This window comes from Tyto alba, unplaced genomic scaffold (assembly GCF_018691265.1).
Source record: "Tyto alba isolate M040663 unplaced genomic scaffold, T.alba_DEE_v4.0 Super-Scaffold_42, whole genome shotgun sequence".
NCBI classification, from domain to species: Eukaryota; Metazoa; Chordata; class Aves; order Strigiformes; family Tytonidae; genus Tyto; species Tyto alba.
The window spans coordinates 32531507-32548337 of NW_024881318.1; the positions used below are offsets into that span (position 1 = coordinate 32531507).

General features: G+C 39.5%; 1 protein-coding gene across 2 annotated transcripts in view; it reads left to right on the forward strand.

Moving 5' to 3' along the window:
- The window catches only part of DOCK8 (dedicator of cytokinesis 8), a 98865-nt gene extending 83932 nt beyond the window's left edge, over positions 1–14933 (forward strand). For both annotated transcript variants that reach the window (XM_042804561.1, XM_032981920.2), the window contains 11 exons: positions 148–248; positions 704–896; positions 5596–5739; positions 6604–6735; positions 7519–7653; positions 8185–8274; positions 8722–8958; positions 9551–9694; positions 10731–10837; positions 11691–11858; positions 12453–14933. In XM_042804561.1, the coding sequence (XP_042660495.1) occupies positions 148–248; positions 704–896; positions 5596–5739; positions 6604–6735; positions 7519–7653; positions 8185–8274; positions 8722–8958; positions 9551–9694; positions 10731–10837; positions 11691–11858; positions 12453–12516 (1515 nt within the window). In that variant the 3' untranslated portion in view covers positions 12517–14933. The remainder of the gene's footprint in view (positions 1–147; positions 249–703; positions 897–5595; positions 5740–6603; positions 6736–7518; positions 7654–8184; positions 8275–8721; positions 8959–9550; positions 9695–10730; positions 10838–11690; positions 11859–12452) is intronic.
- The last annotated feature ends 1898 nt before the right edge of the window (positions 14934–16831 follow it).

Here is a 16831-nt window from a genome sequence, read left to right on the forward strand (position 1 = left end):
TATCTTGTAGCCATTCAGCATGCTGACATTTCCTTGGGTAAGAAGGACTAGAAGAGAGTAACATCATCTGGGGCAGTTGCTGTTAGTTTTCTAGAAGGGAAAAAGTAAACATCTGAGAAATGCATGTTGACTTTTTTATTACTACAGGTAGAGGAGCTGCTGTGTAATCTGAACAGCATCCTGTCAGATACAGTGAAAATGAGGGAATTTCAGGAAGATCCAGAGATGCTCATGGATCTCATGTACAGGTGAATCCATTTAGAATTGTTACTGAGGTAATTGTGCATGAGGTTAGTACAAGAAATGTATATTCTAGGGACAAGCTGTGGACAAACCTTCTAGCTGTTCTGTTTGTGTACAGTCCCACTCTAGCACAGCTGATCTGTCACAAGGGTCCCAGACTGTGGGAGTGAGCATGTTGCAGTGCAGCCACTGGAAGATGGGCATAGATTTGGGCAGGAATAGGAGTCAGGGACTGATAAACACTGAAGAGTCTTGAGTTCAGCAGCTTTATTCTCCTCATAGCCCTTGTGTGTCCTGTCTACTCATGCCTAAGAGTTTCTTTTGCCCTATGCTTACTGAATCATACAGAATAAAGACACACACATCTCCTTCCATTCAACCCAGATGGAGAATTATAAAGGTTCTCTCTGTCATTTGAGAATAAGTGATCATTTATACCTTTCTCACTCTGTGTTGTTAGAATTGCCAAAGGATACCAGACATCACCTGACTTGAGGCTGACGTGGCTGCAGAACATGGCAGAGAAGCACACCAAGAGGAAGAGCTACACAGAAGCAGCCATGTGTCTGGTCCATGCTGCAGCACTGGTGGCAGAGTACCTTAGCATGCTTGAAGATCGAAACTATCTCCCAGTGGGCAGTGTCAGCTTTCAGGTAAGAAAAGGCTCCCAAGCTCTGACAGCATTAGGCCTGGATGGCCTGTTCTGGTGCACATATCCCTTCTTGTGTTAAGCAGAGTAAGAAGTGCATGTATGAGGAGGAAAAGTTACAATGGCAGAGTATCCATCACCACTCTTGATAGGTTGTTCTGATGATTTGTGCTTACTGATAAAAATTGGTACTTTAGTATCTGGCTGTCTCTAACTTCTATTTCCAGCAGTTGGATACTGTAATCTCTTGTTTGGTAAGTAGAATCCCTCTATTATGACTTGCCTTTTCCTAGGGCTGCTACTTATCTACTGTGACAGATGCATCTTTCAGACTCTCATAATCTAGGTAATTGGAGCTATTCAGTTCTTTTAGGCATGTTCTCCAACCCATTGACTGTCCTCCAGTTACTAACCAACACCCTTTTGACTGATGATTGACACAATCAGTCTATATGCAGTCACATCAAAGTCAAGTAAAAATGTCCCACAAGTTCTTTAAGCCTGGGAAGTATCTCACAGTTTATCTCTCCGGGGACTCCCCTGGTTCTTTTAGCACTGTTGAGCTCTTTACTAGTAGTACATTGATCTTTTCCAGAGAGTTTTATTGGGTTTTGGTTTTCACCCTTCTTTTCTACATCACATAGATGAAAGCATGACTTTTTGTTGTTAGAGTTAGATATTTTGAAATGCAGATATTTATAGATATCTTATCAGATTATACGGTTTTGGTTACCCTTACTTGAACTGACTTCATGTGCAAATTCAGTGATTTTACTGCTTTTCTTCACACATTACTAAAAACTCAAATGGCTGAACCCTTAAAATATTCTCATGTGTTGATGATTCCTCATTTAGCATTAATCTCTAGGACCAGTCAAGACCATTGTTCATTTACAGAGGTTTTCCTGCAATGATTATGAATCATTCCAACTAATTAGTGGAAATATTTTGCAGAATCAACTCAGGTGTTGTATAGATATCTACTGTTTGGGCATTATTGCCTTTATGGGATTGTAATCTCTTTAAAAGTATCAGGTTTCTATAGTCTGGTGTTGATTCAGATTAATTACCTTTATTTTTCCTTTAGTAACATTTTATATCAGTATTTCCACCACTTTGTCCTGGGTGCAGGCTGATAAACCTACCACTATCTGCTCATCTTGTTTACTTTTAAAAAAATGTGGTCCCCGAAGCATATTTCCTCCTCTGGATCTTCCCCAGTTTTCTCAAACATATGGCAACTCAGTATTTGCTGCCTGAATACCCTTTGACGAACACATTTTATGGCCCAGGTGATTCTGAAATGACTAACATTAGTAGTTGGTACATTCATCATCCCTTGATATAACCATTCATCCTAGGGTTTTTTTCCCTTCAGAATAGTAAACATGAACATGATTGAACCACTTGGTATTTGGAATTGAATTTAGTATGTTGGGCCTTCGCAATTCCACCTTAGCAGTCAGTTGATGGACTACCGTTATTCTTAAATTCCCTTACTCTTAAGATAGCTGTATATACTCTTTTTACTGGCTAAACTTCTGGCCATGGATTTATACTTCTGCCATGTTGCATCCCTTATCAGTTTTATATACTTAACTAAGTTCTAACTTCCACTCATCACTTCTATTTCCTTCTTTTCTCTCCACTTGCTACACACTATCATCATCTAGATATATGTGAGATCCACATTCCTTCCCCGATTCCTGCTCCCCGTCTGCCTTGAATGCTTGTAATCTCACACACTTGACTAATGCGATTCCTCCTTCCATTGCTCCCAGATTATGCAGATTGCCATGAATTAATATGTTTCCAGTTATTTTAGAGAACTGAAATCTATTCTTCAAGGCACTAGGCAAGCAAAAATGTTTAAAAGCAACAAATCAGTCTCTCTCATCAAAATGCTTGTGTAAATACGTTTGCCAAAAGAACAGTTGCTCCATAGGAGAGGTAATAAAATGCCTTAATGGCCAGAAGCCCAATTACACAACTCTTTATCTGACAGCATAATTTTGAATTTCAGTTTGCTCAATAATAATAATTAACTATAATAACACTTTGCATTTTTACAAAGCCTTTCAAGAGAAAAGCACCCTTTCTTTACAAACAGGTTTGTGTTTTGTAGCACCTGTGAAGATCTTGTTCAGATGACCTTGTTAAAAGAGAGAAACTACTCAGACTGTAGTGGCTTTACCTGGAGTTCCAGATCCCGTTGACTGACTCTTTCTGTGTCCATTTCTTCATTTAGCTCAGATGTGAGATTAATTAATATTGGTGATATACATTTAGTTGTGGAATTGAGGGTGATAATGATGTGTATAAAAAAAAAAGATTATTCTGGATGAGCAGAAGTGTTATGTCCTTTTTACAGATGAGTAAAATGAGGCAGCAAAGGATTAAACCAGTTGACCTAGGTCTTACACAGTCTCTCTGCTAGCATCCAGAAAACCGATTGTCAGTAGAGAAACACTTTTCCGTATACTGTGCCAGACAAAACTGTACATGCTTCCCTCTGTGCAATCAAAATTATCCCTCAAAATCACAATGGGATCACTTTCAGTGAAATTCCCTTTGAGCTTAATTCGTGTTTACATTAGATCACTTTTGCAAGTGATAAGGTGAACTTGTATGAATTGCATATGGACTGACTTTAAAACCACTTTATATTACCACAGATAAGGATTTAGTATGTGTGCGTGTGTGTACCTGCTGTGACACAGGGCTAATTAACCTGGGCTCAGCAGTAGCCTAATTCAACTGTGCTCTTTTGGGAATCCAAGTTGCAGGCTACCCTAGCCATATCTAATATGATGATAAGGGCTGGTTGTCTCAGTCAAGCCCCTTGAGTTTACACAAGTGTTTCTTTTCCTTAAAGAAAACCTCTGTGAAAAGCTTTGTGAGGTCCAAAATAATTGTTGATGATATACATGGTAATTTATGTATTGCCTTTACTATACAAGGACATATAAAATTCTTCAACATGAAAGGCAGATTAAGGCAAAAGGTGGGTAAGGCATGTCCACATTGCAAAAGATCATGCAAGCACCAGGAGTATATGATGAAGGCTCTCTCTTATTAGAGTACATGGACTGAAAAACATGGAAATACATGCCTGACATTAGTTACTAAAGGCTTAAAGGCAAAGAAGAGATAACTGGTGTCTGACTTTACTGGTTACTTTCCTAAATAAATCACTCCTCTGGACACTTTTTCCTTTTACTACCAAACACAAAAAAAAAAAAAAAAAAAAAAAAAAAAAAAAAGCCACCAAAGGCTACTTTTTGCCATTCTGTGAAAACAGTCATTCTGTGAAAACAGTCTTTAATGGCTACTGTTACAGAAAGGAAAAACCAGAAATTGGGCAGCAGCATGGGCTGTATTAGTTGTGCTAGGTATGTGCCAAGGAGTCTAAGTCTGGTTGAAGTCACTATCTTCAATGAGGCTGATAGGCAAAAAGTGGCATGGGTATGCTAAAATATGCTGCAATTTTCCCTGTGGCTGAAATTCAAACATATTCTTATCTCATGTAAATGCTGTCCTGAGCTTTGCATTCACCATTCTAGTGGAGCTGACATGATGTGCAGTCTGGGCACTGTGATGACAGCATGGTTGGAGTAAATTTCACCCATGGAGAAATAAATACATCCACAAAGCCCAAGGGGGAAAGTCCCATGTTGCTAGTGATGTGTGGTGCCAATTCTTTATCTGAAATGTGATCAATAGTAACAGCCCTCAGTGTCTCTGCCATTTTATAAAGATATCTTTAAGGACTCGGCTATCTAGTCAGCTGGCATCTATCCTGCACTCAGACTATCATTGCCAGTTTCTGCTGAAGTGAGACACTATGACATTAATTTAACTCCTTTTTATTACTAGCAAATCAAAGCTTAGGATTTCTGCTGCTACTAAAAGTTACATATGCTAGTTCCATACTACATTAACTCATATTTTCCTGTTCGTTAACGTGTATTTCTATGTATTATAATTTTTTTTATGTATTACGGTGTCATTTATTCAAAGAGATTCTGAAGACCTGTAGACATTTCATGGTCTAGAATCTCAAAGAGTGACTGACACTGTGAACTTTATCGAGGCTTATTTAAACACAGTAAGATGAGTAACTTTAACAAGAAACCAAGTAAATTCTTCAGGATCAAGGTATAATATGGCAGAGGCTGAAAATGGGAAGCAGCATTCAATTATTGCAGTTTTTAGAGCAATATTGTCTATGTCCTACTTATCCTTTGCTTGCAAAAGGGAAGTCAACAACTTGAAAGTTCAAATTCTTCAAGCGGGTGGCAGGAGGTCCGGAGGGGCAGCTTGGAATTTCCCACCTCCAGACGCCAGCAGCTTGCAGGACACACACTGCTGTGACCCCTGTGGCATGGGAGATTGAGCTCATTGCAGCTCCATGGAAATCCAGCCACCAGATGGGGACCAGTTTGCCACCTACAGGAGTCTGCTTTTTAAACCTGAGGCAAGAAAGAAAGTTTAGGATTCTTCTAGCAAAACTCCTGCCATCTGTGGAGATTTATGATGTTACATTTGCTTCTAAATGGAATTTAACTGTGTATCCCCTGGCTGCACTTATGTAATAGCATTCATCTTCCCATCATGTAAATACGTTGAAACTGCTTCTGCCTTGATCTTTATGATAGACTATTGATCAAGGTTACTGATTTCTCTGCTCTGATGTATTTCAGAACATTTCATCCAATGTGCTGGAGGAATCTGCCGTTTCAGATGATGTTTTGTCTCCAGATGAAGACGGTATATGTTCTGGGAGGTACTTCTCAGAAAGTGGCCTGGTAGGGCTGCTGGAACAAGCAGCAGAGCTCTTCAGCACGGTGAGTGAGGGCCAGCATCACCAGGAGATGGAATAGGGCTATCTGATCCAGCTCCATAGCTTATTTTCCTGCACATGAGGAAATGAAGTCTTACTGCTAAACCAGGCTCCACAGAGCTGCCCCACTGCAAACAACAAAAGGCAGAGACACATCCTATGGCTGCCCCAGCCCTGCCTCAGCCAGGTTGTCTAAGCCAGGCTCTTCTGGTAACCTAGCTCAGCCATATATCCACCTATCCACCTATACTGTGCAGACTACAGACAGGATCAGCAGAAAGCAATTGTCCCAAGCATGAGCCAAGTCTTTTGGTTGGTAGTTTCATGGGATAGTACATTTAAGAAAAAGATCTTGCTTAAACTACAGATTTTAGAAAACAGCCTCATTACGTACACTTACCATCTAAAGAGTTTTGATGTTAATACTCGAGTAGCTCATCATATTGCTGTAATGCTAAAGAGGATATATGATTTAGCATCTCTGAAGATATTATCTGGGTTCCTTTTGCTCAGATGCAGCTCTGGTTGCCCTGAACCACATATGCTAAACAAATCCATTTCCTTCTGCTCATCTGCATTTCTAACTCTTCTAGCCCCTAAGTAGAAACCATGTGCTTTACGCAGGCTTTTGGGCTTGAGAGCCCAACAGATCAGAGACTCATATTAGATCCAGTTTGTTGTTTGCAGCTCAGAACTACCCATTTACTAATACCAGTTTTTAGAAAGCTAAAACAAGCAATATAACTGATTAAAAGATAAGTTCCGTAAGTCCCCTTTTGAACCAGGCCACTAATAGAGATACAGTTTCTTTTCAGAGCACATGAAGACTAATTTTTTTCCTTTTTTTTTTTTTTTTTTGCCTCCCAAGGGCGGACTGTATGAAACTGTGAATGAGGTGTACAAAATTGTCATCCCCATACTGGAAGCACATCGAGACTTCAGGAAGCTTACCTTGACACACAGCAAGCTACAGAAGGCCTTTGACAGCATTATTAATAAGGTACTTGTGAGTCAAGGCATTGCTAGCAATACACATTTCTTGGTTGCACGGTTTGTTTAAGACTGGTGATAATAAAACTGTTAGTGTGAAATATATCCATTTCCCTTTTCTAACAAAAGCTTCCACCTGCTTTGGCCAACCTACAAAGGGTAGTCTACAGTGAAAAGAGGCTCTATCCTCTGTAGGAAAAAGCAGAAACAAATATAAAACTAGTTTAGAGTTACAGAAAAAGAGTTGAACAGGTCAAACGTAGCATAATAACATGCATGATTCCACCTGGCCACATCTATTTAAGAAAAATAACTTTATTGTCAATTAACTCGTGTTTTCAGTTATAAAACAGAAGAAATACAAAAGCCTTGCTAAATTCTCAGCACACATTCTGCCCCTTTCCTTCTCTTTCTCCAGAAAATTCTTATTGCTGAGTCTAGTCAGTTTCAAATTCTTATCAAATTTCATTGCAAAATTCTGATTTTGTTAATGTTTATCCATGGAATTAAAAACTAACAAGTTATTTTGTTCTGCAAAAGTCACTTCATGATTAGCCTAAATTTTAAGTTAGTTTTCAGTCAAATGTCTCTTTCGTTTGTACGCTTTCCTTCATGAATATGTGCTTCTAATCCATTAGCACTGATGATACATTGAACTGGCTCTGGAATAGGGAAAATGTAGGATTATTGGGTTTCTTATACATCAGCTGGGAAAAAAAAGGCATCCAAATACTGCAATGTTGACATAAAAAGATAAGTAATTGTAAATTTCCTCTTTCTTTTTATCAATTAGGGCCAAAAGCGAATGTTTGGAACTTACTTCCGTGTTGGTTTCTATGGATCCAAATTTGGGGACTTGGATGAACAGGAATTTGTTTATAAGGAGCCTGCAATTACCAAACTTCCTGAGATTTCTCACAGATTAGAGGTAAAGTAAAAAACATTGTGTTAATATGATCTCCAATATTATGTTATACTTTCTGATGAACCCACACAATTCTAATACTATTATTGCTATATAAAAACCAGTAACAAACAGATTTGTACCATATATTTTTTCCTTTGTTTATATCCTTTCCATTGTAGCCCTATTTATAGCATAATGATGAAAGTGATCCATTCTCTTGAGGCTGTGTCTCTTATGGGTAGGCCTGTAATACATTGAATGATTTGATTTGAGCATGGCAGATACTTGCTTTAGTATTTTTTCAGGTTTTTCATAGAACTGCAATGTTCCCTTCTGATTGCTTTACCTTGAGTTCTGCTTTTTTGTGAGCAAGTCACACTGATCTTTGTTGGAAGATGCCTTACCCTGTCCAGCCGTGGTTCATGAAGCAGTATACTGACTGTACAGAGTCCAGAAATCATCATGGTTGCTCCTTTCTCCTAGAGGCATATAGATCATTAACATTATATTAAGGACTAAAACCACTCCAGGATAATTCTGTTTCCTTTCCAGGGATTTTATGGCCAGTGTTTTGGGGATGATGCTGTGGAAGTGATTAAGGACTCTGCTCCGGTAGACAAAAGAAAGCTGGATCCCAATAAGGTAAGGAAAGTACTACTGAGAGTGTTGAGTGCTTGTCACACAAGAGAAAGGAAGAAAGGGGTATCCACTTAAAACTTTTATGGTCAAACTTTAAGGCAAAAAAAAAAAAAAACCAAACCACAACTTGGCTATATCTCTGTGTTCAGGGATGTCCTTAAGGCCTCTGTGGAAGGCTTAGTTTGGTAGCTTGTCAGAGAGCTTGGAAATTACTAGAAGTTCTGATCTCTGGTCCCTGCTCTGGCCCTGATCCCCAGGGTTAAGCTCTGCCCTCCCTACAGGCAAGTTTTGTCAGCTCTGAAGAAGAGAAGGAGTCCCAAAAGATTTTCAGCTCTGTGCTCCTCCAGACCATGCTTAGCCAATGTGAACTATGGGATATTTCACATATGCTGTTCCTTTTACACTTCTTGGGTTTAAAAGTTCTGTAATGGTTTTTCCCTCTTTTCTCAGGCATATATACAAATTACTTTTGTGGAGCCGTATTTTGATGAGTATGAGATGAAAGACAGGGTAACCTATTTTGAGAAGAACTTCAACCTCTGTCGGTTCATGTACACTACGCCCTTCACCATGGATGGGCGCCCCAGAGGAGAGCTTAGTGAGCAATACAAGAGGAACACCATCTTAACCACAATGCATGCTTTCCCCTACATCAAAACTAGAATCAATGTCATCCAAAAAGAAGAGGTAATTGGGTTTTGAGGATAGATCTAATTTCTCTTGGGCTGAAGGACTCTCTGGATAAGAATATTTTCAAATCCTATGCTTGGCAGAAAAAAAAGAAGGCTGAATTTCTCAGACATGTTACTCCTATAAATAGAAATGGCATAGAATGTGTAAACAAATGCAAGATGGATACTTACTATAGAGAAGAGAGGATAGCGAGTATATATTCTTCCAGTTGTAATGCCGTGTAGGATGATGTGTGTAGCTCTATTTATAGCTGTACTTCTAGCTGATAAAATGCAGTCAAAGAACTAAATTGGGCTTGGAGCTGGTTTAGAGACAAGGAAGCTTTTCAGACATGAAGTAACTTAGAATAACAATGAATTTATACAAACAGAGAGTCAGATCCACATCTTATTCTTGCAAATGGTAAGATGTCAAAGAGCTTTGGATCAGCTGCAACATCTACAAAGATGACATTTAGATTGACCAGCCTTCCTGTGTTTCACAACTACTGTTTCTGGGAGAATGATATTGGTGTTACCAGATTTAGAACAGGTCAATTGCATGCATGATTCAGGTTACAAAGTATCTTTTCTTCTGTTTTCATTAGTTTGTTTTAACCCCGATTGAAGTTGCTATTGAAGATATGCAAAAAAAAACACAGGAACTAACTGCAGCCACTAACCAAGAACCGCCAGATGCCAAAATGCTCCAGATGGTTCTGCAGGGCTCAGTTGGAGCCACTGTAAATCAGGTAAGGGATCCAAATAAGCCAGATGAAGAACTTTTGCATACTTTTCTCGTTGTGTTTTCTTTTTTGCTATTATCTCCTGTGCTGGAAGAAGTACATCTAGTCAGGCACCTTAGTCACAATGTGCCTTTAAACTTCGTCCCTTGCTATTTAGTCATTGTATACTGTTCATTAGGTATGCTTTTGGTGAAAGTGGTCATGGAACTGTTGTCTTGGCTGTAGGTACAGAAACTCACAGAAACCTTGTGAATGCATCCAGGGATTTTCCATTTCTATCACACTAGCTATCTATCTCAGCTGTTTTGTTAACTCCAGGTATATCCTTGAGGAATGGGAATGATAATAACAGTTCTGCTGTGGGACCACCACAAACTCACAGTTTCACAGAAAATACATGAAGTCAATACCTGAGTCCCCCAAAAGAAAGTTGAGATGCAATAATTATAACATAAGTATGCCTGCTAAAAAAAAATGGCAATTAAAAAATTTAAATGGAAGAATGAAGACATAAAAGAACCTGGTATTATCCACTGTTTCACAGAGCTTGGTTTCTTTTCTGAAAGCTGAAATAGTCTCAGTTTCTCCAGATTCTTCATCAACCAAATCCTCTAGTCTGAAGTAACACATTGTTGTAAGCTTTGGAAAGAGTGGTTCTTTTCTGCACTGGGCTTATTTAACCCCTTTGGGGTCTTGTAATGCCACACATAGGAGCTGTGTTTCTCTCATGTAACCAGATTTGGCAGTAGAGCTATTCGAGCTCTTCTCTGCTGAGTAGAATTGTCTGTTCCCTTTTTTGTGGGGTTGGAGGAGAAATAAAAACAGGAGAGAATAAAATATCATGGGCAAAGCCTCTGCTTGCCAAAGGAAAAACCGAGGAAGGGGGAAGGGGAAGGAGCAAAACCCCATCCTTTTATGGTGACTATGCATAGTTTTCTTTCATAATTCTGCTCATGAACATAACAAACGGCTTAATCAAACGTGTGATCTGTTTTCAGTCTAAGCGGGTGGTTTTGACATTTTCCTGTGTTATTCCTATAAGGGACCGCTAGAGGTAGCGCAAGTGTTCCTGGCTGAAATTCCAGCAGACCCCAAACTTTATCGACATCACAACAAGCTGAGGTTGTGCTTCAAAGAGTTTATAATGAGGTCAGTAAAACAAAATCGAAATGCTGAATTGCATCAGTAAAGCCAATAATCTCAATAATACAACGACTGTGTAAGTAATTATGCAAGTTAGCATCAAGAATCCAGGCATCTCACGCTTTAGGCACTTGGTCCAGACTTGTTATGTCTGCCTTATGGTCAGTGCTTTGGTAGGCTTTGCATTCCAAATGGGAGCAAATTTTAACACTTCAAACTAATTAAGTCGAAATTAAGATCTTCCATTTGTTTTATCTTTTCACATTTTACAGAAATCAAGCATTTCACACTATTGCCTTGATTGTATTTTTAATAAAATGACATTTTTACATAGGAAGCTGTTCATAAGAAAACACTTGACTCTGTCTGTCAGACACATTGGTAGTGGTAGACACATATGGCCTTTGCTTTAGATATGCTTGTAAATCTTAACAAGCATTCTCACATAGCAAGATATTAATCTCCTTAGTCAAAACAAAGCATTATTGCTGAAGGTTACGTTTGACTTAAATAAAAAGGAGTCTTATGCAGAAGATACAGCCTCTGCTCTCTGCTATTGTCACTGCATCTGTTTACAGTAAGTAGGCAGGTAGCTCAGTATTCTGCAGTCATTAAATTTGTTTTTTATTAGCTCCCTCATGCATTTTTAATGTCTTAAAAATATCGCCTCATTTTTGTGTACTTGGGAAAGACAAAGGGTTCTTACTAGTTCACTGTCATTTCAGACTCGACAAGTTATCAGAGGAATGCCTACCCCAGAGGAACTGGATCCTTGGCCATTCAGATTACCTGACAGCTAATGAGTTGAACAGAAGTAGCTGATATATGTCATGGCTTTTTTTCCTTTCCTTTTGCCTAGGTGTGGTGAAGCAGTGGAGAAAAACAAGCGCCTTATTACTGCTGACCAGAGGGAATATCAGCTAGAGCTCAGAAAGAACTACGGGAAGCTGAAGGAGAACCTTAGGCCCATGATTGAGAGGAAGATCCCAGAGCTGTACAAACCTGTAGTGAAAGTCCCTAGTACAAGGTACAAAGTTATCTGTTGTAGCTATACAAAAATAAGCCATTTTTGCAAGGAAGAAAGGCAGTTTTACTGGCAGCTAAAACACACCATAATGTACTTGATTAAAGTCTGCTGACTTCCAGTGGAGCTGAATGTAGCATTAACTGTGTTTCTCAAGCTGCTCATTTGTGGGGTAGAGCACTTAGAAGACTTCCTTCTCACCCTACTGAAAAAATACTGGAAACATCTTGTCATTTCTTCAACATTCGAAGCCATGGAGGAGGTAGAACAGGTATGTGTTTGAGCACATGGCACTAGGTGGTGTTAGCCAGCATGAAGTAAGAATGACCCTTTCACTCCCAGATAACATAATCCGGTTTAGTCCCATGACTGAGACAGAAGAGTCTTAATTTATGCTCTTTTCTTACGAATATACACTCCTCCACAAAGCCGCTGTGTCCGATGTGGGGCGTGAGCAGATGAAGGAATATGCCTCTGACCTGCCAACACATAACATGTTTCAGCTGATGATTTGTCAGTTTCTCCTTTTCACAAGGCAGGTATTTCTTGGTTTCTTTTCCATTTGCCAACTTCATTTATGGATCCGTTTCATTACAGGGAATCTTTCCGTAACCACAGTTTTCGGAAATATGATGCCCAGACTTCTTCACAAAGCACCTAAGGACTAACTGCTTTCGCCAAGAAAGAGCTTCATGCTGCAAATCAGAAGTTATGGGGTATTCAATATCTATGAAATCAGGAATCTCTCACAAGACAGCATGTGCACTTTCTGGACAGCATGAAGAAAAGCATTTACACAAGATCACTGAAAACTGTGGATGACTCCTAATCAACCACATCTCATGTGGGTTTGGGAAGGAAGGGGCTGCTTTTCAGATACTTTGGCATATATTGTAAAATAATCATGTAGCGCAGGGGGTGGACCATTAGAGTAGTCAGTGGCATGAGGTCAGTGACCACTAGCTAACAGACACAGAAATCTGTGTGGTCTGGTTGAGGTGTTACATGAATCCAAATAACATGTCTAAGGAACGCTGACAAATTATGTCTATTTATGGTCATTTTCCAAGACAGCATTTATCCAAGTGCTTTTAGCAATGGAGCACATTCTGCAGGTTAATCACACACTTAAATGCTGTCTTAATGAGGAAGGGCATGGTCCCCTGCTCAGTGTTTGCTGAGCTGAAGCTGTAGGAAAGAATAATTTCCTCTATCAATTTCTGTCACCTGTTTATATCATGGTCCTTAACTGCAGGGAGAGTTCTGCACAAGTTTTCTCAACCAAAGTTTGGAAAGCAAGAAATAGCAATAAATAATTGTTACAAATCTTCTAAATTTTTTTTCTAAGTATAGGGTCTACTACTTGACATGCAGCTGTATTTCTTAGTAATCAGTGTCATATTTAGCAGAGCTAACAAGTAATAGTTTAAAAAGAAGATGCTATGCTGTGAGTGATTCTTTTATTATACAATGCTCTTATGTAGATAATCTTATCCAGAATTAACTGCAGAAGTGCACAGTGAGGATTTCCTACAAAACGTTTCATTCAGGCTTTACTGCATCTTAAGATAAATTAGTACATAACTTATAATACCTAATGCTTAGTATTTTCTGAACCCTGAGCGAACATTTTACTAAATAATCTTTACAGCACTTCTCTGAACTAAGGAAATATTATTACAATTTTGCAGATGAGGATGTTGAGAGAGAGACATCGGGACTTTGGAACTCATTTAGTGAGGCAATGGCAGAGCCACAATTTGTATTGTGACCATGCTTACCATCTAAAGTTTGTATTTTGAGACAAACATATGTGAAAATGTCCCTTGATAATACTTTCTTCTCTCCACCTTTTCAGGGCTCTGGAAATTATGGTTTAATGGTGATTAAAATAACGAATCCCATTTACCTAAACACAGAATTTAATGTTAAAATTAAATGAAACGGTGGAATTAAGCTTTTCCTTTGTACTTCATTTTAGAAAATTACATTGAACTTTATCAGAGCTGATGGCATGTGTTTCTAAACGCAAAGCTTCTTTGCTGTGAAAGTGTAAGGGAGATTGAGGCTGCTGCTTTTAATGGAAACACTTTGACTTTTTATGGTCATATGCAGTCTTGCCATTTGATAATAGGATTTTTCCCAGCACTTTGTTGACATCTGAAGGCGTCAGATTTTGAAAGTGCTGTGGAGAAAATTCGCAGGGATGATCAAACAAGTTGAGATGTGGAAACAGGTGAAATAAACCCTGTGCTTACACAGCACTTGGAGTGTAAGAAAGCATCTCCCTCCTCATTCATAACATTATAAATGCAATAATCAGGAGTAAGTACTCTGTGATTTGGAAGTGAACACATCAAAATTACATAAGCAAATGGCATACAAAGCTCAAAGCAAATGATGGCTCCATGGAGTGTCTTCTCTCTATTCAAGTTGCTTTGAAACAGTTCTAAATTGAAAAGATTATTAATTTCCCAAAGCTTTGAAGCTATGAGATCTCTGCCTATCAGAACCTAGTCCCTTATCTGTGGTTTTTAACAGCCTGCTGGGGAGGAAGGTCAGAATACTGTCATCTATTAACCCCATAATCCAACCTCATTGTTTACAAGATGCTTATCCTTTACAGCCTAAATAACAGAAACCTCAAGTAAACAAAAAACCCCTACAGGTGTACAATATACTAGGTAAAAGTAATGAAGCATTTCACATTGTGTGGTCCTTGAACTGAAACAATACTCAGGATAATATGAATACTGAAGGACTTTTCACTCGCATTTTACAAGCTGAGCACCCCTCAAACAGTTGGCCAGTCTTGCCCTCAGTTTGTAGCTTATGCTGTTCCTTCTACAAATTAAAAATCATTTGTACATTTCTTTCAAGAGTTTAACTATGTGAAATGTAAGTTTTCTACCTTATGATATTCTTTTTGCAATAAAGTGATTGTTTCACAGGATGTTCAGAAGTGGCCTTGTGTTGCACCTTATACCTCAATAGAATCCAGATGGAAAGAATATTTCAGTAGAAAGAGCCTCTCCCTGTAGAATCATCATTCAGCAGAAAATACAAAGATTTGGGCAAGGGAAGTGTCAGTCTGTCTTTAGGATAAATTGTGTCTGTTGTGGGGTTAATAGGCAACAACCTGGTTCCTAATGTCTTTTTTCATTCAGTGTCTGTGAAAAATGGCAGTGGGAAGCTCAGTGACAGGAGTACCCTCCTCTCCTCTTCCACTGTGTTGGTGTAGAACAGAAACATGCCTGGTTCTTGAATGACACATCACCTGGGTGATTCGAGACTAGGGAGAGTTGCATGTGCCCACACTAGTTAGGTCCAGGGCTGAACTAAAGCTCTCACAGGGGAATCGGCAAGCGAGGCGCAGAACTACAGCCGTCCTGGTCCGGCGTGTCTTGGCTGGGAGCTCACCGCAGCTCACTTACTCCTCGCACGTACCATCAGCTAGCACCGGCTCTAAGGGGCGTGGTGCTGTTTTTGGGGCTGGGATCCTTCAGCTCAGCACCAGCGCCACCCCAGCCGTGCCCTGTCCCGCTGCACTGCGCGGCAGCAGGCTGTGACCGGCAGCGCTGGGTCCATACACGGCCCCGTCACCCAGCAGAGCACAGCTGGTCCAAAGCGGGTGTCAGCACGCGTTGGCACATCTGCCAGCGTGCAGACAGCACACACACAGGCGGAGTCCTTGCCAGCTATAAGAAGACCAACAATAATGCCCAGAAGCATAAGTTTTCCCGTCGGCGTGTTTTGAACACATTTGAGCAGTCAAGGTGGTTGCTCGTGGTCAGCGTCGCTGATCCTACCTCGGCAGCCCTAACGCTAGACTTTCTGGTTTGCAGAGCAGCAGCCCTAAAGGGAGCACACCTTTCATGCTGCGTGAAGAGAATCACACATTCAAGGTTTCATGAGGTGACGGGCTGGACGGGCAGGACTGTGAGTAGCTGTAGCCACACTTGTGCTGGGTGAAGAGAAAGAAACGCAGCGTTACCACTTAAAACTGTTAGGTCTGCGTTACATGACCTCTCTCTGGAAGATGAATGCTTCCTCGTTAGGTTTCCTACTGACGTGAAGACTTGGAAAAACGAAAGCAAACATTTTAATTCCTTTTTTTGTTTTTCCTTTTTCTCTGCTTGAAGTATTATCATCTCAACTATTTCAGAAAGGGAAATTAAAGCTTAGCAGACAGCCTGACACAGAGCCAGATAGGATTCTTTAAGGCGTTATAATCTCTCAAAGCAACATTTTGAAAATTAAAATGAAGCGCATGGTAACAGTGTTTTGCTGTGTTTTACTGTTTTACTTTTTTACAGTTCTTCTGATAGACAGGAACATGTACATGTTCATAGGGTGTTGCCATTAGCGCTGAATTTGGGAGTGGGGTAATTTGGGGGCTAGCTCAGCTGACTGTGTTTTAAACATCTTTTAAACTAGTTAAATTGAGTGATTAAAGAATAATCAACAGGTCTTGATAAATCATCTCGGGTTGGGTAATGCTCGGGTCTAATCAGTGCACTAAAAGGAGAATGGGCCCCTATAGAAAAAGTCCTTTTTGATTACATGAATGAAGGCAACGCACGCTCACTGTAGAGCTCAGTTAGTGTTTGAGAAGGTAACAGTAAAATCTGGCATTGATTGAATGCTTGACATAGTGATTTGAATAAATTTCTGTGACTCCTTATGTTCCCAGTGAAGGATTGGTTTAAATAAAGCATTTTTATTCAAAACCTGACCGTTTTCCGAGTGTTCAAGAATTAAGAAACTAATAATAATGAAGTTTTTTGCAGACAATGTAGTTACTCAATATTACTCAGTAAAAAATCTTGGAAACATCAAAATAAATGTGTAGCTGATCAAAACAAACAAGCCAAAAACCCAAAGACCCTCAACAGTAGTTTTTCTACTACTAGATTCCTAGTTGTAGAAACTAGATTACTTTAGAAAGCCTTGAAAGTTGTAACACTTTCTTCTAC